The sequence below is a fragment of the Crassostrea angulata genome, chromosome 2 (assembly GCF_025612915.1).
Source record: "Crassostrea angulata isolate pt1a10 chromosome 2, ASM2561291v2, whole genome shotgun sequence".
Classification (NCBI taxonomy): Eukaryota; Metazoa; Mollusca; class Bivalvia; order Ostreida; family Ostreidae; genus Magallana; species Magallana angulata.
Window position 1 is genome coordinate 19,979,390 of NC_069112.1, and position 27,679 is coordinate 20,007,068.

A 27,679-nucleotide genomic window follows, 5' to 3' on the forward strand; every position below is an offset into this window, starting at 1 on the left:
TTAAGCTATATAAAAATCCAATCTTTTAAAATTTATGATATGAATCACAGGATGAAGCTCTGCCATTCAGTCAAGTGAATGTTAACTGAATGATCCCGAAAGGTGACTGAATGGCATAGCAATGCTATTCAGCCACCTTTCAGTTGCCATTCAGTTGCATCTTAGTTGACTGAATGGTAGAGACCCATCGTGTGTTAGTAGATGATTTTTTTAATGAAAAGTATATTCATATTAAAACTCTTCTTTTAAAAAGATAGCTTTGGTCTTAATTTGTCACAACCGTCCAGTTCTCCTAATGACCATCATTAAGGTTAAAGCGGATGATGTTAAAAACCACCGAGCCATTTTGAATTTGTTTCAATATCCCAAAAATCTGTCTGAACCTACGTAAAATATTTCAGTTATTTCAAACACTTTGCATTATCAACTTTCATAAACAATACCAGCGACGCAATTTTTCTTAGTAAATTGAATATCTGACTTATAGAAAGATGAATACCTCTAAAAAAATTAATTTTATTTTTTCAATGTTTTGATCTATGTTCCATCTCTGTTGGGGATGGCGCAATAACCAGTAGCGTCCTGATCTTATCGACAAAGCCACACACTACTTTTCGGCTAATTAATCTTTGTACAGACATTGTTTACCACGAAAAAAACATCAATAGGAGTTCCCTGACATATCATACATATCAACCAAACATAGAGAAAAAAAATAAAACCGATCATAATTGTACCAACTACATGTAGACCACCTATTTTTATTTCTCTGTTTCGTGGAAACCCTCATGAAATCTCCAGTAGCAATTGCCTAAGCAGGCTAATGTAGATGTATTGTTTGCAATGCAGTACCGGCAAAATCAAAAGATTTGTCTACGCGCAGATCGAGAGGGGTGGGGTGGTCGGGGTACCACTGCTAAAAACTCCGAAATTAACATACTGAAATTTCATGTTATTAAACAAGGCTTCATACGTCAATGACATTATTGATATAGGACTTATTTAAAAACACCTTGAATGCAGACAGATATTACACATTGTACGTTTATCAAAACAAAAAAAATTGGTCAAGCATTTAAGAATGTTTAACCTTTCATTTTTTATAGACCCGTCAAACTGAATTTCCCTATGTCGGTGACCAATAGCAAAATGTCAGAGCCCAAGAAACCCCGCAGTGTGACCTCAGTAACTCACCCCGCCCTTCTCTACACTGTGTTGAGTGCCAAGTTAACTTGTGTAAAACCTGTGTGGTGGACCACCTCTCCGATTAATTAATATACCACAAAGTAGTTCGGTTTAAAATCGGGGGAAGCCACTAAGAAAAGCATTAATGTGAACTTCATTGTATTAACTGTGATATACCTGTGTGTACTGTAACATAATTATTGTCGAATTTTCATAAAGAATACACTCTACGTGAGTCATTGAAAGTGATTACGTCTTAAAGCAAGATTTTAAAGCAGTGCAGAACTTCATTTGCACGAAATATGAAGATATTGTCATTGAGTACAATAACGGAAAATTAAAAGTTGAAACTGCTTCACAAATCGTTCTCAATGGTTACAAAACTGGCGTAGAATTGGTGCAGAGAAATCAACGATATTATCCACAAGCTTCAAACTAAGATAGAAGAAATGAAAAAGGAGCATCTCACTTTTCTCCACAACCAAGAAGATGAAATTAAGAACAACATAGCTGATGTAAAGCAAAGCATTTTAGATTTAAAGAAAATCAGAGAATCAGACGATTTATATAAAACAGCCACATACAAGTCAAGAAGTGCAGTACTGAAGAAGTAATGAAGAAGCTTACACCTAAACCATCCTTCCAAGTTTTACTGCAAATAAAACAGAGTCCGAGCAAACTCATCCATGAAACAGTTAGACCACCTTGCACCCAATAGTCAGAGTTTTCCACAAACCAGACCCCTATAAGAGAACCGAAGATTATTGCAACTTTCACCAGTAGATATACAAAGGGTTACGGGGAGTGACCTCTCTAAAAAAGAATGAAATCTGAGCCTTTGATTTAAACAATATGTTATTCAATGTAATATATTGAATGGGATAAGGCAGCAGGCACAGCCTATTTAAGCCCTCTCACTGAACGTTGGTCATCGGTAATGACGCCATCATTAAACTCTACAGTGACCAAAGCGAACAATCAATTGAAACAAAGTCCAAGAACGAGCCATGCAAATGATATAGGTTAGCTTTGACAAAAAATGGAGATCTAATGTATACTGATCACCACAATCAAACTGTTAACATTGTAAAGGGCAAGACGATAGATGAAGTAATGAAGCTTACAGGACGGGGACATTAAAGTACCAGTGTTACTACTAATGGTGAACTTTAGATTATGATGAACAGTGATAAAAATAAACAGGCATAAGTCGTGCTTTTCACTAACATTACGGAAAAAAATTATCCACATCATCACAGGGAACAAAAACTTAAACATATGTGTTGCTGACTCAAATGCCCAGACAGTTGTTGTCGTACATTAGGATGGACAGCTCAGGGTTAGAAGTCTGTTCTAGAAATGATTTTGATCCAAAGGGAATAGACACAGATTGCCAGGGTAGAATCTTGGTTGCAGACTACGGGGTGACTTTATCCACATCTTAAATATGGAAGAACAGTTCTTTCAACTCATTTATTGGCAGTTAAGATGTCCAAAAGGTATAAACTTGGATGCAAACAATTACCTTCTAATAGCCGGTTACAAAGATACAGTGTCAAAGTCCAATATTGTTCATATGAAAGTACAATTATATTTTTAGCTCACCTGAGCGGAAGGTTCAAGTGAGCTTTTATGATCACCTGTTGCGCGGGTGTTTATAAGGCATGGTCACGATTTTGGTCAAAATCTATTTTTCTGTTTTTATTATTTACAGTGCATTAGAAATACATTTCTCACGATCAAATGAAGATTTAGAGTCAGTCTTTAAATCATAAGCAAGATACAGATCTCACAATTCTTTGTCATGTAAGCAAGGCTTGTGCCTTTCAATATACTAGTACCAGTAAAACATCGTTGTCAACCTGGTCTAAAATTGAAATTTATTACTCAAAATGTAAACAAATGCTTTGTTTACATAGCAAAGAATTGTAAGTTCTATAACTCGCGTACAAATGAACGATTGTCACTCAAATTTTGGTTGCCTATTAAAAATACCTCACTGAGGCATTATAAACATTCAAATCGGAAAAGAAATTATTAATCAAAATAATAACCATTTCCCTTTCAGGAAGCATATAGAATCTGAGTTACACGTAATTCAGTAAGATCACAAATCTTACTTATTATGTATTTAATCAAATATTTAAACAATTAAATGTAGACCAAAAACAAACAAAAATGCTGGAAACAATTTTTTTTCACAAATTAGATTGCATTATGTAGATTTACACATTGATGAAGCCGTGACTGAAACTTAAATGTCGTGTAAATATGATCGGAAAGGATTGTAAGTAATTTAAACATTTTGATTAAGTATTTTGGTGTAAATCATTCAGAATCGAACAACAAAATATTGTAAGAGATGTTGATTTTATCAATCATTCACTAAACGGTATGAAATTGTGCCTTTATTTCTTGGCCAGGCCTTACTCTGTCGTTGTGTTACGATATAAATATCCGACTAAAACAACACTACCACGTACATTTTTAACTTCAAATGTAACATTCATCTATAGTTTGATCAATGCCTAACTTGAAAAGTGCCGTTAGAATCCTGCCATGTTTTGAGTTGCTTTGATGCAACATACCGTTTTCCGTGCAAACTGTATAAAAGTTTCGAAAGTTTTTGGAGAGCCGGGTTCTAACAGCGATTTTGATAATATTGAGTTTTTCCTTCTCTCGATATGTTCATTGTTTTGTGGAAACCACGGCGTAGTGTTGTTCTATCTCATATGAGATAGGAATAGTCGTAAGCTATTTATAGATACTTGTATACGTGATTATGCTCGGATGTTGCAGTAATGTTGTACCCGACTTTATCACATTAACATCTATTTTAAAGGATAATACTAAGTGTTTGGCTTTTGTATGTAACAGTCAAAATAAAACGCTAAGTTGTCCATATGCTTCCTTAACCTATCTGCGTGCTTGTCAATCATCCGTCCGAAAACTTTTCACATTTTTGATACTTCTCAAAAACCAGTGGTCAAATTTAACAAAACTTTGTACAAAGAGGATACTAAATTGTTAAATAGGCGAAACCTTTTTTTCAAAGGGAGATAATTGCAAAACAGTAAAAATGCTGTGTATGTCGTATATAGTGAAAAATCTAAATTCTAATGTTCACGCCTGGACCTTTACTGTAGCCCCCCAAAATTTCTTCTCAAGAACTACAATGCTTCAATTTGTGAGACTACGTGCACTATAACGCATCCAAAGATAGTGTAGAATCTAAATTGTTACAATCCTTACCTTTTTACTAATACTGGAGTCCCAAGAGAGGTTCAAAATCAAACATAGAAACACGATTATATGAAAAATGTTCAATATCTTGTACTAAAAAAAACTACAATTCTACAATTTATGATATTACCAAGCAAGCACCCTCAAATAATGTAGATTCTAAATTTTTAAAATCATGACCCCTTGACTAATACTGTGGCCCCAAATGTGTCATTGAAATATATAGAGAAAATGTTTCAATTTTTTTTTTGCTAGAACTTCAAGGCTACAACCTTTGAGATTACTAGGCAAACATCCTAAGATAGTCTAAATTTTAAATTGTTTAAATTGTGAATCCAGACTAATACTGGAGCCCTAAGAGAGAAAAATATTAAAAAACTGAAATAGAATGATACCAGGAACTGTTCTTCAGGTGAGCGATGTGGCCCACAGGTCTCTAGTTTTTTAAAGCTAATTTTCTGATTTTCTCACAGTGTGGATATATTGATATCACAAACTGACTCTGTTTTTATTTCTTATAATACAGTTAAAAAAAAAATCCAAAATCTTCTTGTACTGCACATACAATGTATGGATGAATATCATTCTTGTACATGATTCTATTTATTGAAAGATTATTTTTGGGCATACATGTCTTTCAATTTCATATCACTTCCTCTTTGGCATGAGTAAAAATACATGACCTCTTGTGCTTAAAGTTTATATTCCTCCCTAATTCGTAAAACAGATATGACATTCTTGTCATATATTGTAATGAAGGGGCGTTGTCACTAATTATGACGTCATATCACACGATGCTGTACCCGCCATCACAGGGCGTGGCCAATCCTGTCATGTTGTCCGCAGCTGGTGAACACAGAAAGACTACGTAGTCCCCGATCTGTAAAAAAAAATAAACATTTGCACTAAATATTAAAGATTTAAATTGTATCGATTTCAAAAAAACTCCAGATATAAGTATTGTTTTTGTTGCAAGAGGGCAGTATATGTAATTGAGCCTAAATTGCATATTAAAATTACCTGAAGTTGAACACGTGAATTTCACGTAAACCTCTTTGCATGAGATATCAATTTTAAAATAAATTACAAAAGGCAGGATGCTTTAAAAGGTTGGGCACAAGTACCCTATAGAGGACCTGTTTAATAAAAATTAGTCGTTGGTACCCTCTTTACACTGGTTACTGAAGTTCCACATTTTCTTATATTTTGTTTAGATACTGATAAATGTAGCTTGCATATCGTAATTATGTCGTAATGTATCGTATAATACTGTAGAATTTTTTTTATGGTAGCTAGGTTCTTTATAATCTTAGGTAGCACTTCCCCAAACAATTTACATCTTCGATGAAAACAAACTAAGAAAGAGTTGACTTTGTTACTGAAACTGAAGACCGGCGCATCCACAAAACTACTTCCCTTTGGGATAAGCAGAAAACCGCAAATCCATGATAACTGGCCCCCAGGAAGTGAAATGGTTCCACAGTACTTGTAACATTTAAAATTTTTACATTTATATACTCTTGCATTAGAATGTCTTGGAATCACTTACCTGTTTTGTTGTAGTTAACTTTTTCGTGGTAGAATTTATATTTTGATAAAACAGATGTTGGCCCCCAGGAAGTGAAATGATTCCACAGTACTTGTAACATTTAAATTTTTTACATACATGTACTCTTGCATTAGAATGTTTTTGAATCACTAACCTGTTTTGTTGTGGTAAACTTTTTCGTGGGATACGTATTTCGAATATTTTCCTTAAAGAAAAAATAAATTGTTTAAGTCTTAATATTTATTCTTATTTCTGTTGATCTACTAAATATATGTTTAAAAATTGATTGCGTTCCGAAAATAAGTAAATAACGTTTATCTTTAAATCGCACATTTATAAATTTGATAATAGGAATAAGAAAAAAAATACCTTGAGCTAAAAAAATTTTATTTATAAATTGACCAAATATTTTTATACGTTTGAATAAAGCCATAAGCAAGCCATCACAAAAATACATTTGTAATAAAAAAACATGGTAAGTTCACGTTATGTGAATTTATTTTATAGCTTATTAAGGTTCAAGAGAAATTCCAGGTGGGCGTTATGTTAACACTGAATTCTGTAGTTGGAAATAACTTGATATGATCCAAAATATAGAGCTTACCATGCTTTCTTCACGGGAAGCTCCGGTCTCTCTCTTCAATGCATCCAAAACGGGTTGAATAACTAAAAAATAAATATTCTTTTTTCCACAAATATTTTTTGTAAAGGATAACAAACCAAAGAGGGTGTTGCAAAATATATATAGCGGGTTGAAAGGACCTTTAAATACCCGTAACACTTCAAAAGTCGTTTCTGAATATAGACACATAACGTAGACGACTATATTTACATAGTGGGTATGTTCCGTATGTAGACAAACATTTTACGTGCATTTTTATCAAACACAGTAACCACCACTTGATTTTCATAAAGTTTGATACAGTTAGGAAATGCCAATACATTTTGTATTTAAGGAATGAATTCAATATTTATTTGTTTTATACGATATAAAATGGTTTGGGACAGTTTACGCTTTATAAACCGCGAAGCAGATTATAGAACTATAGTTGTAGATGTCTATAAACGATTTTGTTTTGTTCGTCATAACTTCCGGTCGTCGCCGGAAGCACTTCAAATTTTTTCTAATTTTGCATTTAATTTGTTTCATATAGAATTGAAATATAAGTAATACTCCTTACATATGTGATGTATCCGATTTTAGATAAAAACAAAAAACTCGACTTCCGGTGAGATATCTCAAATATCTCAGAAAGCGTTTTTTGAATAAATGTTTCACCCACGAAATCTCAGAAAGTCAAGTGATCAATACACAAAACTTATATAGATATTAGACATTCGATAGAAAATGCGTTTAATCGCTTTCATTTTGTCAACCGTCATTTCCGGTCCTCACCGGAAGGGTTAAAACAAATCAAGCTGTTTGAAAGTTTAACTGGTTTTTTTTTTGACAATTTAGTTCAATTAATAAACAATAAAGTACAAGTGTCTAATGTTTATTTTCACTGAGCATTTCCGTTTGTCCGTTTCCTGTCAAGAGACAAACAACATCTCAAAAAACAGTGATCACTTGAACGACCAAACTTTTTGGGATGATAGCCCTAAGTAAGTATTCATGTTTTCATCATTTTGTTTGAATCGTCGTCACTTCTGGTCGTCACCGGAAGAACTGAAAAATTTTTTTTTTCTTATTTTTTTTTTTTTTTTTTTTACATGGAATGAATACCGGTATATCATTACACGATCTTATATATGTTAAATAAGCAAATATATTCTTGAATTTTTATATATGTTAAATAAGCAAACATATTCTACTTCCGGTGAGTTATACATGTATCAAATATCTCAGGTACCTATCCTTTTTGCAAATTTGATACCCGCGAGATTTTAGTCACTGCATGTGATTGAGACACGAACTTTTAAGAATGATAGACAATGGATTGAAGATGTGTTTAACGGGTTTCTTTTGTCAACCATCACTTCCGGTACTCATGAGAAGAGTTCATACAATTCATGTTTGTAACAAGTTTAATTGATTGTCTTTGGTGTTTCATCTAGAATAATAAATAGTGATGTACACTAGGCAAATTTATAAAAAATCCTAGCTTTTATTTTCATTAATAACTTCCGTTCGTCCGTTTCCGGTCTCGAGACAAAAAACCTAGTTTCTCCAGGATCTCAAATTTGGCAGAGAGTATCGATATTTCATTATATCACATAAAACAAAATCGGACGGAAGACCTACTCGTTACTCGTAACGAGATCCAGTTCAAATTTTTATTTTTAACTTTAAAAAAAAAGTTCCTGCGAGAAAAGTAGGGGAAGTGGCTCCTTGATGTTACGTGCCTGTCCAAACACAGTCTAAGACTTTACCTGTTACAGACCGATATTAGTAAGCTTCTTAAATAAGAAATTATTTGACTCTCATCATTAAGATTAAAGCAATTTTGTTTCAAGGAGGCAGTTTTATAAAACGTGAAATCTGCCTCATTTGTCTGTGTATCAATTTTCAAATTTATTTCATGGTCCTATAGTAGCGAAAACAAACTTGCTATAGAAATTTCTACACTGGTTTTTCTATAACATTGCATTCAAAAAAAAAAAAATTACATTATATTCTTTGACATTGAGTTTTCTATTGTAACACCTTTAGGGAAAAATAACATATAAACTGCATCTTCCTCTCTGTTTCCATTGTTTGATGATTAATAAAAAAAAAATGACCAGTACTTTTACGCTAGAAAATATTTTTATTAAAAGTCTAATTTTGATATGAAATACATTACCCAATTTTCAGGCACGTAGGGGGGTCAGGAAGCCAGTTGGGCGGGGGTGGGGGGGGGGGGCTTCTCCCCCTCAACTTTTTCCCGGAGCAACACATTTTCTTATATTTACATTTACCCCCCCCCCCCTCCCTCCCCTCCTTCCTACATGGATTAGGATTTTGAAGAATTTTTTTTTGCCTGTCAAGATTTTTTGGATAAGTCTGCCCCCCTTTTTTTTTTTAAACGATGCCACTGCCTGATTGAAAAAATATTTAAGCATTGAATCATTATTTTTTGAAAGATGTGGTCTCATAACTGCAGCAGTGAGTGCATACAAATTGAATAACGCCGTTATGAAAATTTGTTTGCACATATCGTTGCAGTTATGAGACCACATTTTTCAAAAAATAATGATTCAATACTTATATTTTTGTTTTTTAACATTTTTTCTCTTTCCGCAAATATGATTTTTTTTTTTTTAAATTTCGGCCTTAATCAACGAGTACTGCGCAGTTAACAGAAGAGCCATTGGGACAGCCGAATCATGCTGACAAAAATAGTGCATAGCGTTTTAAATTCTAATAACACAATTTTATTTTTCATTCTGTAATTTGATGATTTTTTTTTTGGGTATACGAAGAAATTTGATCAATTGAATTCATATAAATCGTAAAAAATATTTACATCCATGAAATATTAATCATCCCAAGTATAATATCAGGTCGTGACCCGGTTTGAAGTCGGGAGGAGAGTCAGTCATGTTCTGAAGGAAGACTGAATGTATTCATACGCACCAGATTTGGTGATTGGGTCTTCTGTGTTATGCGTAATTATCACTCAAATCTATCAATGCAATTTGATAGGGGGAATGAAAGTTAATTAAATATATAACTTTGTTCATTAGTTTACATTCGGCAAAATAGGTTCATGATTTAGAATATATTAAAAATAACAAAGAAAGACTTTAGAAGGGATTCTACAAGTGCACTCACGTATCTGTGTGTGTGATAAACAATGTTAAAATTCTCCATATATAAAGATAAATCTATCTCTTAGGTTGATTTATCATATAGGACAAGTTTAAATAGGCATTTGGTTTACCTTTCCGGTCGCGTCCAATTGTCTTTGCTGATAAATCTTGCGGTCATTATTCCAAATTCCATTTGTTTATGTTAGATTAAGTCGTCCGAATTTTTAAAAGGTCAACGAGTTGTATACAGAAACATTTATATCTACTTGATGTCAGTAAAAGTCGCTATCACCAAACGACATGACACTACCACTCCATCACTCCATTAGTGTTTTGATAATAAAAGGACTTGCAGATTACTGTATTGGAGAAGGGGGCTGTTCGTTTCAAATTCATGTTAAACTTTAAATATGCATCATATTCTATACAGAAATTAAAAAAAGAACTTGAAGACAGGAACGCCCCCTCTCCTCGATGAAAATTATTTATGTTACCCACACCCCCTCCGGACCCCCCCCCCCCCCCCCGAAAAAAAATACAAAAATAAAAAACAAAAACACAAACCAAACCAATCAAAAACAAATCAAAAAAAAAAAAAAAAAAAAAAAAAAAGGAAAGAAACAAATCCTAAATCTTTTTGACATGCAGGTTGGGGGTGCTTCACTTAGTTCAAAATCAATTTTTTCATTAAATTTAAGATATTTAGAAAGGACCACGTTTTTATACAGACACGACATTTGAGAAACAGCTCGATTTTAGGACGTTGGGTCCTGCTATCAAAAGTCTTTAAGTTTTTTTCTAAAGTATTTTTTTAACATCTACACACATATCTAAACCAAAATTCAAAACAAAATTTTGGTGTCTATATGCTCCTTTCGGTGCTACGGTGTATTCAATATGACCTTTCTGCACTCAAAGTGCAAATTGCACATAAATCGCTTTTTCCTCTTTAATTTTTTATCGAAATGAACCATGGTATCAAATACAAATTTACATTATTTAGAATTAATAAAATTAAAATTATCAAAATGAAAAAGTTTGCAATTTCTTCACCTTATTGATATTTTGACCTTTTTGCACTGAAAAAAACCCCACCCGTTTTTATTCATAAACGTTTCAACATGCAATTAAATTATTTAAAAGTCTCAAACTTTTTCTCAAATAATGACGGACTTGTCTAAAGAAACTTAAATATTCAGAAAATAAAAGCAAAAGTATGGGTCTATTATGTAAATTTTGAGATATGGCATGAAATAACCCAATTTTAGGGGGAAATTGGAGTTGATTTTTTCTTTACTTTTATGAAATATCACTTAAATATGCCAGTATATGTCGATAGAAATATTGAAATATTGTTGAAACATGTTTTTTGGAACAACACGAAGATATCCGAATGCATAAACTATCTGAAAATTTGGTCTGCACGGAAAATAAGAAAGTTAAAATTACGGTACTTTAAAACAACTGAGTTATGAAAAATGTTCATTTTCTTCTTAAAAACCTTCCGCCACAAAATATAGTCCCTTACTACACTCTCTAAATATGGATTTTTTCCTTCACTTTTTTATTAAATATAGTTTATTTGCCATTGTAAAAAAAGAGTTTACAAGTAGAATTCATATATGACACAGAATTTCCAGACTAGAGATGACCCAGAATGGCTACCCAGAATCAGAGGATCAAACCTCTTTAACTTCAAACCGTATATTACCGATTGATTTAGTAGATGTAATGACACTAAAAGAAGTATAAGAAAAAAAAACCCAAAAACATTGAAGATAAATTCCACTATATTTTGCGTTACAGCGTGTTAAAAAAGGAAAGGATCCCAATTTCTGTTTCATTGAGACAAATGTTGTTAAAAACTAAATATTTGTTAATTTAGATGACAATCAATTTTGTTTTGGTTATTTTAATTTTTTCGCTATCATGTCTCCCATTTGCTGAAATGCAGTGTAAATTTCCCAACTATAATTTGACTGTCGTCATGAGAAAAGGGCCCTTAAGGTCAAAATTTCACAAACTCACTTTTTTGTCAATTCTGATTAGTCAACTCTTTCTGAATACAAATATACTAAAATATCCAAGATCATGTGTATTTTAAGCATTTTATGACAATTTTAGTAAAAGATGTTAACTGTGGTGAGTTTTAGGCATGTTATGACTGGGTTTTTTTTATTTAAGTTAGCTCAAAAAGTACAAACAACATGAGGATTTAGGTTGTTCAATTGCAAAAGAAAACAAAATGTGTTGCGCTCAAATAATAAACAAGTTTTCTATTCGTACAGGTATATATACTTTTGTGTTGTTTCATTAAAGGCACTTTACATGAAAATGTCACTAAGAATCAGATTTTTCTATGAAATCAAATGCAATATATCAGAGTAGATTTTTACGCTGTCAAAATATTTCTCAAATTCTTCTAATCCGTTAGTTATAGCTTTTTAATTCATTAAATAATTTCAAAATTTGATCGCAAATTCTTAAATTGTAATAAAATATGCGAGAATTTATTTTGTATGTTGGCAGTAGCACTATAATTGAGACATAGCCATTCTCTCGTGTTCCTTCCGACTAATTTAAAAAAAGTGTAGAATCGTCTCCCGTGAGGTGAACTCCAAACTGATTTGAAATATGACTTGTATTGTTTCACAGTAATTACTGCACAGATAACTGTTAGATTTGAACAATACTGCTCTGCATCAATTTGGAATGTTTCAGCCTTCAACCCCTCTTATAAACAACGAGTGTGTTGTGTAGTTTTTTTCTTACTTTATTAAATCATACATGTATCGCTCATGCAAACTAAAGTTGTATAATTTTACTCAGATTACTTTATAAATCATCATCAGAAATCCACCACCAGTCTCGCATTCAATTATACGCGTATGCAAGACGGGTCTTTGCTTTCTAACAATGATTTAAAAAAAAAAGTGATTTTTAATTAGAGCATATTTTCATCACACACTAGAATGTAAATTGTGGTGTTTTAGATTCATAGCGGATACAAAAGCAACAATTTTACGACGTCTCAGCATCAATTTGCATGCAATATTACGCGTTCGAAATGTGTAGATATATTGACGTTACGTGTCTATATTTCATTTATCAAATGTTTATTTTTTAAATCAACATGTAATATTTGACTAAAAAAAATATTAATCGCAGTATAAAAACAAGGCCAGACTCTAGTTATTCAGAAATCACAACATAGACGCAGAAAAAAATAGAAAGAGAAAATAAAAAAAACTGCGTTTACAATGCCGCAACTTTGACGTCGTTTTCTGAGCATTGTGACGTCAGAAGATAAGGGCCCTTTTCTCATGACGGCAGTCATTTATATAATTTCTATTTATAACATAATTTACTCTTGTGTTGCATTTATAATATGTATACAATTGCTATACTAGATTTTCTCCTCCGGCAGAAATTAACGATAAAATGAAATTGAGAGGGAGCGTGGGCTCTTCAAAAATATCTGTGATTTGATAAAAGAAAAATATACATTTTGAATCAACGTGGGCCAGACCTCTGATGATATCGTAGTTACTTACAATAAATACAGTACAAGTAAATTAATTCAGGTTTTTTTCCTGTTACCGGAAATGTCCGAAATTTTTTTACTTACTAGGAGTATCAACAAAGTATGGGCATATGGCGTTGCAAGTCACCCCGTGCGGGGCCATTTCCGCTGCTATGGCCTAAAAATAGAAGAGGAAAATCTAATATTTAACACTGATATATTGGTAGATTGTTTTCAGGTACAAGTATACATTCATGCATTTGTATTTCATTTATCCTTACGCTCCCCTGAATTCTGACGGTCAGTAAGGGAATAAAGATTATCATAGCCTACTGTATTTACAGTACTGTAGAATCATAGAGAGATCACGCCTCTACATAATTACGAAACATCTTCATTTATTAAAACTGATGATTGCATTTTAACTACTAATATAATTATACACTGCATTCATATCATTCCCCATTCTTTTACAGGAATGCTCACGTAATTTTTATTTTACATGATAATTTTGCAAAGCTTCACTTTTAATGTCCTGAAATGTGTTTATGCAAAAATATGCAACGGTTCAATGCTGGAAATTGGATTGAATACTTTATAGTCCAGTATATTGAAAATGGGCATTGATTTTAGATGTAAAATATTTTTTCGCTGTATGATTTCGCGGATTGAACTTAGATATTATCGACTATTTCTTGTTCTTGGCGACTTAAATTTCGCGATTTAAGTTGGACTTAGACCTAGAGTGATACTTTAAGAATCAAGCAGATAATCCGTAGGAATCTGGTGTTACATTAGATTATTGGATCCGTTCACATACCCGGATCTACTGATCTGTGATCTTTAATCAGCTAAACAGTTAATGTCATACCTTAGTGAGGCCAACAAGTCCTGTCTTAGAAGCGCAGTATCCAATTGTTAACGGGTAGGAGAGTAGTCCAACAACAGAAGACATGTTGATGATTCGGCCCCACCCTACACAGCGAATTAAAACAAAATAATCAACGATTTATCCATTACGACTTGTCCGACCATTGTCTGTTTCTTAATGTTTAGCCATCTATTTGCTATGTTTTTTGTCTGTCTGTCAATCTTCTCTCTCTCTGTCTTATTTTCATACCGCTCTCCCTCTCTTTCTCCTGCGTTCTCTCTCTCTCTCTCTCTCTCTCTCTTTCTCTCTCTCTCTCTCTCTCTCTCTCTCTCTCTCTCTCATCTTTGCGTACGTGTCACAATCCATATTTTACCTTTCTTTTTCATGGATATGACGAAGTTTTTAGACAGGAGAAATGGGGCCGTCAGATTTATTGCCAGCTCTTTATCCCAGCTTTCCGGAGTTTTCTCGTCCATTGTACAACGCTCAAAGCAGCCTGACAAATAAAGATGTCTATGACAACCCCCCTTTTTATAAAAGTATTTTATTATCTGTAAAGGTTTGATTTAGAATTAATTTAATTCATTGATATTTTATTGATTATTGATATTATATTGATTACCAAAAACATACGATTCATAGGTTTCACATATATACAATAGTAAAGTGAACAAACATATGTAGACATTTTTTAAAAACATCACAATCTTGTATCAGAGACATAACAGACACACACTATGCCGTCTAGGCAATAGATAAATTGATGGAAAGCGACTCCATTTCGTATAGAATTCCAACATCCGGTAATGTTAATACATTCGAAGTGTTTTTCCGAGCTCTGACGGAAGGGCCCGAGGAGTTACGATTGAAAGCCCTGAGTGCTCTTCATGCACGCAAGCGCACTCACATGCCGAAACATGGGCACCTTTGTAAAGACTATCAATAAATGTTTCAGACATTACGATTTTTTTGAGGTACTATTTTAACAATAAGAAAATTTGGGTTTAATTTAGTCTATCGACATCAAATCTTTTCATATGCAGCTCTTGAATTCCTTTTGCAGAGGCGTAGTCACAGGGGGGGGCAGCGGGGGCACTAGCCCCCCCACTTTCAGATATGGGGGGGCAAGAGTATGTCTGTGCCCCCCCACTTAATGTCGAACAAAATCACAGCTATGTTGAAATTATATTAAACCATTATAACAGTTCTCATTTTATGGCAAATTTATTTTATTTTCAGCAACAACTGAGTAAGCATTTCTCTTGAAGTAATAGTAATGTATAGTAATTAAATCTGTCGAGACCTCTTGTGTTCGCATGTTTGGGATAGGGAGTGCGGGTCATAAATTTGACCTAAGTTTAGACGTTTCTGTTTCACTCAGCATCTGTTATCTAACAAAATTACATTAGAGGTACAAGCTGCCCCTTGTGCTGACATCTAAAAGTCATTATTTATTTGCTGTATCTCATTTCTTGTTTAACACATAGGCCGTGAAGTAAGATTTGTCAAACCTCTGGATTTTTTAATTATTTGCTGATTCAGTAGTGATTATATGCTTGCAGTCTGACCATCTCTTTCAATCAGTAAGTTTTTATGATTATTTTGTTTTGTGTTATTAGCAAAATGATTAAATTGATATAGAATTAATACATCATAGATGAAACTGTTGTATAAGACCACTCATTCACGCTATTCTGGAGTTAACAAACTGAAATATTAATGTTACTGTAACTAAAACAAAAATCAAGTTAAATCTATTTGAACACCTGGAATTTTATTTCAGAACAATGAATGAATTTGACAATTTATTGTCAGCAATGAAGATAAACGATGAGGACTCTGTGGTAAGCATACGTTTAAAACATTTGCGAAGAGTCCAGGGTGATTCGTGTCAACCTGATTATGAAAGACTCCAATCAGATAAATTAGCGTCAATGTTAATTCCATTGGAAATAAATGTAGATGAAGGTGGCCAACAAGCCCTGAAATGCACGGGAAATGGAAATTGCTTATATAATAGTGCATCACTTGTGCTCTGTGGAGATGAGCATTTGTCCACAAGTCTACGCATTTTAACTGCTTGCGAACTCTTCAGCAATGGACAATTGTACACAGATCATCCTGCTCTAGAAACTGTCATCAAGAACCCAGAATTTATGTCTAGGAATTTAAATGATGCCAGAGCAATGATATTTCCTACTGCTGAGATTAGCAGTGAAAATGAAACCAATGTGAGAAATGTTGCACTTTCTACATGTACAGATAGGGCATGGTCTGGTTTAATACATATCATGGCATTGGCCACAGTTCTCCAACGCCCTATATACTCTGTTTATCCTGAGGTTAATATGGGAATCAGGCCACTTTTCAACAATTTATTTTACCCAGTAAGTTCAAATGAAGTAAATGAAGGGCACATTGAGATTATGTATATCATGTGGTCTAGAGATGGCAATTTTGATACACGTGATGGTGCTTTGTTTGAACCAAATCATTTTGTACCACTCGTGAAGAAACAAACATCAGTACATCAAAAAAGAAAACTGTCAGAAAGTCCACAGAAATCAAGAAAAAAAGTTAAGCAACAGAAATCCATAAGTTCTTTCTTTCAGAAAAAGAATAAAACATCCGAGAAACAAACTGAAGGTATGAAACCTTCAACATTTACAGCATATAAAGAAAAATCAATTTTAATCATACATAATGAGACAGAAAAAATGGACATTAAATCCGATCAGAGTGACAAACAAGCACGCTGTATGAAGAAAAATGCCAAGTCATAGAAGATAAGGATTCTGCCGAAGAGAACAGCAACAAGGAAAGTGCACAAAAAATTATGGAAGGGGAAATAGTACAAGAAGAAAAACAGAATTTAGTTGACACAGAAAATACAGAGTTTATCGATTCATTGGCTGACGAAAGTTGCTCTGAAAAAACAGCACTCGCAGATGACTGTGCAGACATGTGCTGTACTGGTAACACTCCATTTCAACCACGTGATAAAGCCATACTACAGCAAACAAAAGTCACAATAAAGAGAAAGAATAAAACCATAACAAGAGCTGTTCAAGGGAATTGGTTTGATGATTTTCCTTGGCTTACACTTTGCACAACTAGAAAAAATGTCTTCTGCTTTTTCTGCAGAAAGGCTGTTAAGAGAAAAGTTTTGATGCTGAGTAAAAATGCGGAATTGGCCTTTTCTAAAAATGGCTTTTCAAACTGGAAAAAGGCCATGAATCGTTTCAGGGAACATGAAAATTCATCAGCTCATAAAGAGGCAGAATTAAATATTAGGAGATTGCAAAGTGGTGCCATGGCTGTAAGTGAGCAGATAGAGAAAAAGGAACAGGAAGACCAGAAGAAAAGACGATTGGCACTCTCCTGTCAGTTGTCTTCCTTGAAATTTCTATTACGACAGGGACTTGCAGTCAGAGGACACAGTGAATCTGAAGGTCACCTCACTCAGCTACTTAAATTGAGAGCTGAAGATAACCCAACAATCTTGTCATGGATTGAAAAGGGGAGATATGTTTCTCCAGAAATTGTGAATGAACAAATTTCTCTGATTGGACTGATAATTTTGAGATCTGTGCTTGATGATGTAAGACAGGCAAAATGGTTTTCTATTATGGCAGACGAGACTATGGATGTTGCATACAAAGAACAGTTAGTTGTATGTGTCAGATGGGTTGATGACAGCTTCAATATTCATGAAGATATGTTAGGTCTTTTTGAAATTCATTCACAAACAAGTGACTTTATAGCTTTGGCAGTGAAAGATGTTCTTATTAGAAGTGGTTTGCCCTTAGAATTATGTCGGGGTCAGGCATATGATGGTGCGCCAAATATGTCGGGACACTTAACAGGTGTAGCAAAACAAATCCAGAACCAGTATCCATCTTCCATTAGCGTCCACTGTTTTGCTCATTGTATTAATCTTAGTGTTCAAGATGTTACCAAAAAATGTTCCGCAATACGTGACTCAATGGACTTGGTCACTGAAATTGAAAAACTTATTTGTCTATCTCCAAAGAGAAAACATCTCTTCATGCAAAAGAAATTGCAAGAAACAAATCTTAGTTCACCAAACCTCAGACCAATTTGTCCAACTCGATGGACTGTTAGAACATATGCTATAGAATCTGTAATTCAGAACTACAAAGTTCTACAGGACGTTTTAGATGACATACATACTAATACTAATGATGAATACTCCAGACGAGCAGGTGGACAACTGGCTATGATGGAAAAGTTTTCAACATATTTTGGATTGAAGCTATCACACTTAATATTTGCTGCATCTGAGCAGTTATCCATTTCAATCCAGGGGAAAAATACTTCAGCACAGGATGCTATCAGAGCTTCAAAAGCCACTGTATCCTACTTTGAGCGCCAGAGAAATGACTCTGTGTTTTCTGACTTTTATGATGCAGTTTGTGCAGAGGCAAAAGACCTGACAGACGAACCAACACTTCCAAGATATAGGCGTGCCCCCAAAAGATTAGATGATGGATCCAATCCCCATAGATATGACAATCCCAAGGATTACTTTAAACAGCAGTTCTTTGAAGCATTAGAACAAGCTGTAGGCACTCTTGAAAACAGATTTGAACAAAAAAACATGACCATCGTCAAGGAAATCGAATCACTTTTGTTAAATGCAGCAAATGGAGAGTTGTTTTCTGTGTCTGAAGAAATTGCCATGCTTTACAAAGATGATATTTCTTTTCCAAGGCTTGAACAGCAGCTCAAAATGTTGCCTGATATTTTCAAAGTTGACAGTGAAAATGAAATCAAAAAAGTTACCTTGATAGATACAATTTGTCAACACATGAAGGAGCCTATCACAAAGAAACTTCTGTCAGAAGTTACGAAGCTTGTACAAATTTATCTTACCATTCCAGTCACAACTGCCACACCAGAAAGATCTTTTTCGTCCTTAAGGAGGATTAAAACCTACCTCCGAAGTACAATGACGCAGGCAAGATTGAATCACTGTATGACTTGCTTTGTTCACAAAGAGAGAACAGACCAAGTCAACATCAAAGAAATAGCAAAGTCATTCATCCAGAAGATTCCAAGTCGGAAACTGTACTTTGGAAACTATTAACTATAGTTTTATTAAGACTGTTCTCTTTCAGTTTGGTTTCCAAGAATAAAGTATTGAATTATCTAAGGACTCTTCATTTTCAAACCTACATGTATAAGTTTAATAAATTTGTTTTGCATCTGAAAAGTATTCTTTATGTTTACATATATGTACTTTAGAATATATTCTAGCCATTCCGAATCTCATCAAGATTAGTAATTTCTACAAGATAGCTGCAGTATTGGAGATTCTGATTGTGGTATACCTGTGATGAATGTCAATCAACTTTAAATGCACTATTTGAAGTCCTCTCATTCAACTTAGACAGGGGCTTGATATTACATGTTTTACATCTTAATTTCTTTATATTACACGTTTTACATCTTTCTTGGATTTGAGCCCCCCCACTTTTAAGTTTGTGACTACGCCTCTGTTTTGTGTTTTATCCTGAAAATTCAGTTTTTATTCGGATCAAATAATGAAGACACATTTCTTATAAAAGAATATTGGAAATATTATATTCGTCCCTTCAGTCCTTTCTTTGCATAACAGTATATACCTGTATTACTCAGATAATCTCTTATAGTATTCAAAGGAATATTTATCTACGGTGTGTTTGAACATGCAAGTTTTAAGGAGACTCACCGCTTTGAAAGCGTCACGATGAATAGGACTGTAAATAAGTCAAGATTGATAAACTTCACTGACCTGCATTGTTTACTAATATATCTATCCCCGAGGGAACTTTGGACGCTATGGTACTGCACAAGTGGTCAATGCTTTCCCTATTCAGTAGGTCACACTCAAAAAAGAGGGCATCTTGGCCAGATCTAAATATAGATGTAGATACATAATTGCAAACATGCATTTCAAGATACATGTATTTGCAATGAACCATTTCATAAACTCAACGCCAAAAAAATAATTATTATTCATTTTCTCTAGCAATTAAATTTACTTTTCTTTGGTCGGAATTAATTCTACTTCATTGAATTGTTTGAAAATGTTGTAATTCACAAGGGTCAGTTTTCGTGACTTCGTGTAATCTGTCAAAGTTCACAATTATAAAAAAATACTTGTATAGTAAATAAAACAATGCTTTGTTTCAAAATGTGTAGCGGCTGTAGATTTGCGGGGAAAAAAAAGGAAATTTTCCTGCAACGAAAATCCACGAAAATTATACTTAGAGCACTCCACACAATATCTCATCATATCTGTTATCTGAACACTGGCTTACATTTCTTTGATTTTCTCCATGTTTTGTTTGACGGTATCGGACACACTTCGGTCGGTGCCCACTATTCTACACCCAGCCTCAGCTAATGACAAAGCTATGGCGGACCCCATACCCCCGCCAAACCCGGTGACCAAAGCGGTTCTACCTGTCAGGGACATTTTCACCTGAAAGAAAATTAACTAAGGTGAACATAGGTAGCAATAACGATTAAAGATGAAAACAGCAATGGCGGATCAAATCCCTCCACCAAAACCGGTAACCTTAAAAAAAATATAAAGGTTTGTACGAGATAAACAGACATTGGTGGATAAAAAAATTAGTTTGGTTAAAGAGAAGGTTTGGGGATGGAGGGATGACACACATAAGTTATGATACAATTAAAGTGTACCATTTAGGGGGTCAGCAAGATTTCAGTATCCGAAAACAAGGCAAAGCACAGGGAAATAGGTATGCTTGAAGGGAACTGGAATCTTGCTGACTCCCTCGATGGTATACTTTGTTTAATTATTCCGCTACAAACAATCAACCGGAAAAGTTGAAATTTATATATAGTTCTTCGTGCAATCGACAAGTTATAACTTCAAAATAAATAGATGTCAAATTTGATTTAATGAGCGTTGTATCGTGACGCATGCTTTGTTATACGATAAAGATGAAAAAGCATAGCTAATCAAAATGTACCTGTTAATATAGAATTAAATCATACAGGTATGAATTATCATAATTTTATTCGGAATATTTCGGAACTTTTCCTTTGGTAAGCAGAAATGACTACTAGTAAGTGTTCCGCATAAGTATTCATCAGTTCATCGAACTGACGCAGCACGGATTCAGTTTGTTTTGCAGGGAAATAGTCAGTTAACGGCGATTTTCAAGGTATCATCAAATATACCGAATTACTCCTATATAGTGAAAATTAAAGTATTATGTCAATCGACATTGATATTGAAAAAATATATTTTTTTGCGAAATATTTTGCATTCATTGTTAATGATGTTATTAAAATGAAGATGCATTGAAAAAAAATTAATATCCTAGTGGGTTACTTAGAATGAATAGATAATAAAATGTTGGTATTGAAACAGGGTCAACAATTACAACCTCTAATTGAGTGTGTTGTTTCTTCTTTTATAAATATCGTTTTTGTACGAATCAGTTCATGTACGAGTTATTAGAAATTTAGAACTCTTCTGTATTAAGGTGGCAGGGGACAGTTTTTTTATACAATTCATTGTAGCCAAGGGATGCATGTCTTCGGAACTCTGTAACTAGAATTTCCTCAGTTCCCATTCAGCACAAATACCTTTAATTCACTCTTTGTAAGGCCAATCACCAATTTCTGAAGAAAATTACCAATCAAATCCTGTAAAATTCTCTACATACTGGTTTTTATGAGATTTTGACCCTTTCATATTTTGCTAATTTTTCATGATTTTTCAGATTTTTAGACCTCCCCCAGCTAATTCCCTGCAGAGGGTTGACCTTCCGTACCGCGTGCATGTTGCACTATCACATGTCACAAACTTTTCAATGTCCCATCCACCTACTTTTCGTGTTATTTTACTTCCCGTTTGTAACTTGCAATTTCACTGTGTAAAGTCAGTCATAGCCTCATGTTTCGCATTTTACTTCTGATTCTCATGTACCTAACATAAGGGGCCTACATATTGCATATTAATTTCAACAAGAGACACCCCTCTAACTAATGATAATCATTAAAAATCATTTCATGAATTTAAGCAACACTCATAAGCCTTCAAGTACAGCAACTCTCAATTTTACAAAAATATTGCTACCTAAGAGGTGCACGATTTTTGCATCACTTTTTCCCGCTACAACACACTAGTCAGACGCTGTTAGCAATGTCGCACTACTTTGGTTCGCCACGGTGTAAGTATTTACAATATTTACTTCCTACATCTAGTTTTTATAATCATTGATAATGCCATATCGATGTGTTGTTTATTTACGAGTCACTACATACTGTATCGAGTCATGACGAATTTATTTACCATAAACGTATATCCTGACTGTCAATAGATTATCCTCGTAATATAACAGAAATTAGTTTGTTAACGTGCATCTAATAGTTATTATTGTGTATTTATATTCATACCTTTATCTACGGTCCATCAGTAGCGTCATAAATAGGTCAAAAATATGTATGCTTGCAATATATGCTAGTTTTCTTCATAATATGTGCTGAATGCATGATCTGCTCATAACCTTAATATTGTCGTAGGGAAGTTGTGAAAATGTGTAATTTTGTGTCATATATGTTTTGATTATATACTTATTGTTTTGTTTATTGTAGCTTTTTACGAAGTTCACGAATAAATCGTTATCTAAAGTACGATTGGTTAGCTATCTGCATTCTTGAGGCAGAATAGTAAAAAGACCCACATGGAGCCATCGGAAGTAGTGGACCCCGTCAGGGTCAAGAAGGAGCCGGTCTCACCCCATGAGAAGGATTCACACTCCACGAAGAAACCCACATCGAAACACGGATCGCAAAGCAGTACGAAACATTCATCCTCTTCAAGCATCATGAAGCGTGCAAAAGCGGAAGCCGCTCGTGCTCTCATACGGCTAGCTGAAGAGGAGGCAGCTCTCAGGAAAACGTTATCTCAGCTTGAGGAACAGGACGAGATTGACCAAGCAACTATTAGAGCCTCAGCAGTGAGAAGGAGATCCGATTACAACGCAGATATGGATCTACTGACAGCCAAGAAAACAGCAGCTGCACTGGATGCAGAAGCTGAGTGTATGAACAGGAATCTGTTGGAGGTGACTTAAGTGAATTTGATAACATTGATGAAAATATTCGTGTACCAGAGGAAGATCCTCACGAGAGGACTAGTGAATATGTGAACACTGTGCATTTGGAAGGACAAAGTGAAACCATGTGCCCAGACGCATCCATTGTTCCACAAAACGCTACACACAGACCACAATCCGAACCACAGCCAGTATCTCATGCTACCCATGAGATGAACGACTCACGCCGAGCAATTCTGACCAATAACCCAGTAGATACATATCGTGACCTTCCTGAATCAGATATACGTCCGCAAACACCAGCTACAACATACGCAGAGATGCCGCCTGTCACGCGTCCAAACATTCCAATGTTTCCTGACATTTCCAAATTCCTCTTAAGGAGAAAACTGTTAATGTCTAGACTCTATCAATTTTTTTGACAAACCAGAAACCTATTTCGTGTGGAAATCGAGTTTCAAAAATGTCCTCGCCGACTTACAAGTTTCTGATTTTGAGCAACTTGACCTTTTGGTGAAGTGGCTAGGGCCAGAATCCAGCTCATATGCCTTGAGTATTCGGGCTGCCAATGCAGACAACCCGTCGAAAGCTCTGCGTCTCCTATGGGAGAGGTTGGACCAAAGATATGGTGCACCCGAAATGATTGAAAGCATTTTAAAGGACAAGCTTGCCAAATTTCCTAGACTTAGCGTCAAGGACACACAGAAACTCTTTGAACTTGCTGATCTACTTACAGAAATTCTAAGTTTAAAGGAACAGACAGCATACATGCCACTTACGAGTCACTACATACTGTATCGAGTCATGACGAATTTATTTACCATAAACGTATATCCTGACTGTCAATAGATTATCCTCGTAATATAACAGAAATTAGTTTGTTAACGTGCATCTAATAGTTATTATTGTGTATTTATATTCATACCTTTATCTACGGTCCATCAGTAGCGTCATAAATAGGTCAAAAATATGTATGCTTGCAATATATGCTAGTTTTCTTCATAATATGTGCTGAATGCATGATCTGCTCATAACCTTAATATTGTCGTAGGGAAGTTGTGAAAATGTGTAATTTTGTGTCATATATGTTTTGATTATATACTTATTATTGTTTTGTTTATTGTAGCTTTTTACGAAGTTCACGAATAAATCGTTATCTAAAGTACGATTGGTTAGCTATCTGCATTCTTGAGGCAGAATAGTAAAAAGACCCACATGGAGCCATCGGAAGTAGTGGACCCCGTCAGGGTCAAGAAGGAGCCGGTCTCACCCCATGAGAAGGATTCACACTCCACGAAGAAACCCACATCGAAACACGGATCGCAAAGCAGTACGAAACATTCATCCTCTTCAAGCATCATGAAGCGTGCAAAAGCGGAAGCCGCTCGTGCTCTCATACGGCTAGCTGAAGAGGAGGCAGCTCTCAGGAAAACGTTATCTCAGCTTGAGGAACAGGACGAGATTGACCAAGCAACTATTAGAGCCTCAGCAGTGAGAAGGAGATCCGATTACAACGCAGATATGGATCTACTGACAGCCAAGAAAACAGCAGCTGCACTGGATGCAGAAGCTGAGTGTATGAACAGGAATCTGTTGGAGGTGACTTAAGTGAATTTGATAACATTGATGAAAATATTCGTGTACCAGAGGAAGATCCTCACGAGAGGACTAGTGAATATGTGAACACTGTGCATTTGGAAGGACAAAGTGAAACCATGTGCCCAGACGCATCCATTGTTCCACAAAACGCTACACACAGACCACAATCCGAACCACAGCCAGTATCTCATGCTACCCATGAGATGAACGACTCACGCCGAGCAATTCTGACCAATAACCCAGTAGATACATATCGTGACCTTCCTGAATCAGATATACGTCCGCAAACACCAGCTACAACATACGCAGAGATGCCGCCTGTCACGCGTCCAAACATTCCAATGTTTCCTGACATTTCCAAATTCCTCTTAAGGAGAAAACTGTTAATGTCTAGACTCTATCAATTTTTTTGACAAACCAGAAACCTATTTCGTGTGGAAATCGAGTTTCAAAAATGTCCTCGCCGACTTACAAGTTTCTGATTTTGAGCAACTTGACCTTTTGGTGAAGTGGCTAGGGCCAGAATCCAGCTCATATGCCTTGAGTATTCGGGCTGCCAATGCAGACAACCCGTCGAAAGCTCTGCGTCTCCTATGGGAGAGGTTGGACCAAAGATATGGTGCACCCGAAATGATTGAAAGCATTTTAAAGGACAAGCTTGCCAAATTTCCTAGACTTAGCGTCAAGGACACACAGAAACTCTTTGAACTTGCTGATCTACTTACAGAAATTCTAAGTTTAAAGGAACAGACAGCATACATGCCACTTACGAGTCACTACATACTGTATCGAGTCATGACGAATTTATTTACCATAAACGTATATCCTGACTGTCAATAGATTATCCTCGTAATATAACAGAAATTAGTTTGTTAACGTGCATCTAATAGTTATTATTGTGTATTTATATTCATACCTTTATCTACGGTCCATCAGTAGCGTCATAAATAGGTCAAAAATATGTATGCTTGCAATATATGCTAGTTTTCTTCATAATATGTGCTGAATGCATGATCTGCTCATAACCTTAATATTGTCGTAGGGAAGTTGTGAAAATGTGTAATTTTGTGTCATATATGTTTTGATTATATACTTATTATTGTTTTGTTTATTGTAGCTTTTTACGAAGTTCACGAATAAATCGTTATCTAAAGTACGATTGGTTAGCTATCTGCATTCTTGAGGCAGAATAGTAAAAAGACCCACATGGAGCCATCGGAAGTAGTGGACCCCGTCAGGGTCAAGAAGGAGCCGGTCTCACCCCATGAGAAGGATTCACACTCCACGAAGAAACCCACATCGAAACACGGATCGCAAAGCAGTACGAAACATTCATCCTCTTCAAGCATCATGAAGCGTGCAAAAGCGGAAGCCGCTCGTGCTCTCATACGGCTAGCTGAAGAGGAGGCAGCTCTCAGGAAAACGTTATCTCAGCTTGAGGAACAGGACGAGATTGACCAAGCAACTATTAGAGCCTCAGCAGTGAGAAGGAGATCCGATTACAACGCAGATATGGATCTACTGACAGCCAAGAAAACAGCAGCTGCACTGGATGCAGAAGCTGAGTGTATGAACAGGAATCTGTTGGAGGTGACTTAAGTGAATTTGATAACATTGATGAAAATATTCGTGTACCAGAGGAAGATCCTCACGAGAGGACTAGTGAATATGTGAACACTGTGCATTTGGAAGGACAAAGTGAAACCATGTGCCCAGACGCATCCATTGTTCCACAAAACGCTACACACAGACCACAATCCGAACCACAGCCAGTATCTCATGCTACCCATGAGATGAACGACTCACGCCGAGCAATTCTGACCAATAACCCAGTAGATACATATCGTGACCTTCCTGAATCAGATATACGTCCGCAAACACCAGCTACAACATACGCAGAGATGCCGCCTGTCACGCGTCCAAACATTCCAATGTTTCCTGACATTTCCAAATTCCTCTTAAGGAGAAAACTGTTAATGTCTAGACTCTATCAATTTTTTTGACAAACCAGAAACCTATTTCGTGTGGAAATCGAGTTTCAAAAATGTCCTCGCCGACTTACAAGTTTCTGATTTTGAGCAACTTGACCTTTTGGTGAAGTGGCTAGGGCCAGAATCCAGCTCATATGCCTTGAGTATTCGGGCTGCCAATGCAGACAACCCGTCGAAAGCTCTGCGTCTCCTATGGGAGAGGTTGGACCAAAGATATGGTGCACCCGAAATGATTGAAAGCATTTTAAAGGACAAGCTTGCCAAATTTCCTAGACTTAGCGTCAAGGACACACAGAAACTCTTTGAACTTGCTGATCTACTTACAGAAATTCTAAGTTTAAAGGAACAGACAGCATACATGCCACTTCTAGCATATTTCGACTCTTCAGTTGGGATAAATCCAATCATAGAAAAGTTACCTCACAACATGAGGGAAAAGTGGATCTCAAGAGCCTACAACTACAAAGAGACCAAGAAGTGCTTTCCACCGTTTAAGTTTTTTGTTGACTTTGTAAGGGAAATGAGCCGCGTCAGGAATGACCCAAGTTTCTCCTTCACCGAAACTATGAACACACCGCAGAAGTTCATTCGCTCGTCTCCCTTAGCTGTTAAGACTCGAATTACCACTGCAAGGACAGAAATTTCCTCAGATTCGAGGGACGACACCGTCTGTGCCATTCACGGAACAAGCCATCGACTAAGTGAGTGCCGCGCATTCCAGACTAAACCATTAGAAACCCGGAAGACTAAATCATTAGAAGCCCGGAAGGCCCTTCTCAGAGAAAAAGGGTTGTGCTTTAAGTGTTGTGACTTCATGCATAAAAGCAGACACTGTAGGGAAAAGATTAAGTGTACCATTTGTGATAGTGACAAGCATGT

The 27,679-nt window shown here is 35.4% G+C and overlaps 2 protein-coding genes across 4 annotated transcripts in view; one reads left to right on the top strand and one right to left on the bottom strand.

The window, feature by feature from the left end:
* Positions 1–3,301: 3,301 nt before the first annotated feature.
* LOC128173436 (D-beta-hydroxybutyrate dehydrogenase-like) overlaps positions 3,302–27,679 on the bottom strand; it is a 29,041-nt gene continuing 4,663 nt past the window's right edge. For all 3 annotated transcript variants that reach the window (XM_052839125.1, XM_052839124.1, XM_052839126.1), the window contains exons 2-9: positions 20,433–20,596; positions 19,904–20,025; positions 14,480–14,602; positions 14,107–14,210; positions 13,341–13,413; positions 6,582–6,643; positions 6,132–6,182; positions 3,302–5,308 (exon numbers count right to left, since the gene is read on the bottom strand). In XM_052839125.1, coding sequence (XP_052695085.1) covers positions 5,216–5,308; positions 6,132–6,182; positions 6,582–6,643; positions 13,341–13,413; positions 14,107–14,210; positions 14,480–14,602; positions 19,904–20,025; positions 20,433–20,590 — 786 coding nt within the window. In that variant the 5' untranslated portion in view covers positions 20,591–20,596 and the 3' untranslated portion in view covers positions 3,302–5,215. The remainder of the gene's footprint in view (positions 5,309–6,131; positions 6,183–6,581; positions 6,644–13,340; positions 13,414–14,106; positions 14,211–14,479; positions 14,603–19,903; positions 20,026–20,432; positions 20,597–27,679) is intronic.
* On the top strand, positions 21,221–23,875 carry LOC128173445 (uncharacterized). The gene is made up of 3 exons (XM_052839139.1): positions 21,221–21,632; positions 22,234–22,322; positions 22,747–23,875. The coding sequence occupies exon 3, from the start codon at positions 22,836–22,838 to the stop codon at positions 23,226–23,228; it is 393 nt and encodes a 130-aa protein (XP_052695099.1). The 5' UTR covers positions 21,221–21,632; positions 22,234–22,322; positions 22,747–22,835; the 3' UTR covers positions 23,229–23,875.

Coding starts and splice junctions, on each gene's coding strand:
- LOC128173445 (XM_052839139.1), top strand. CDS start 22,836: ATGGAGCCATCGGAAGTAGTGGACCCCGTCAGGGTCAAGAAGGAGCCG.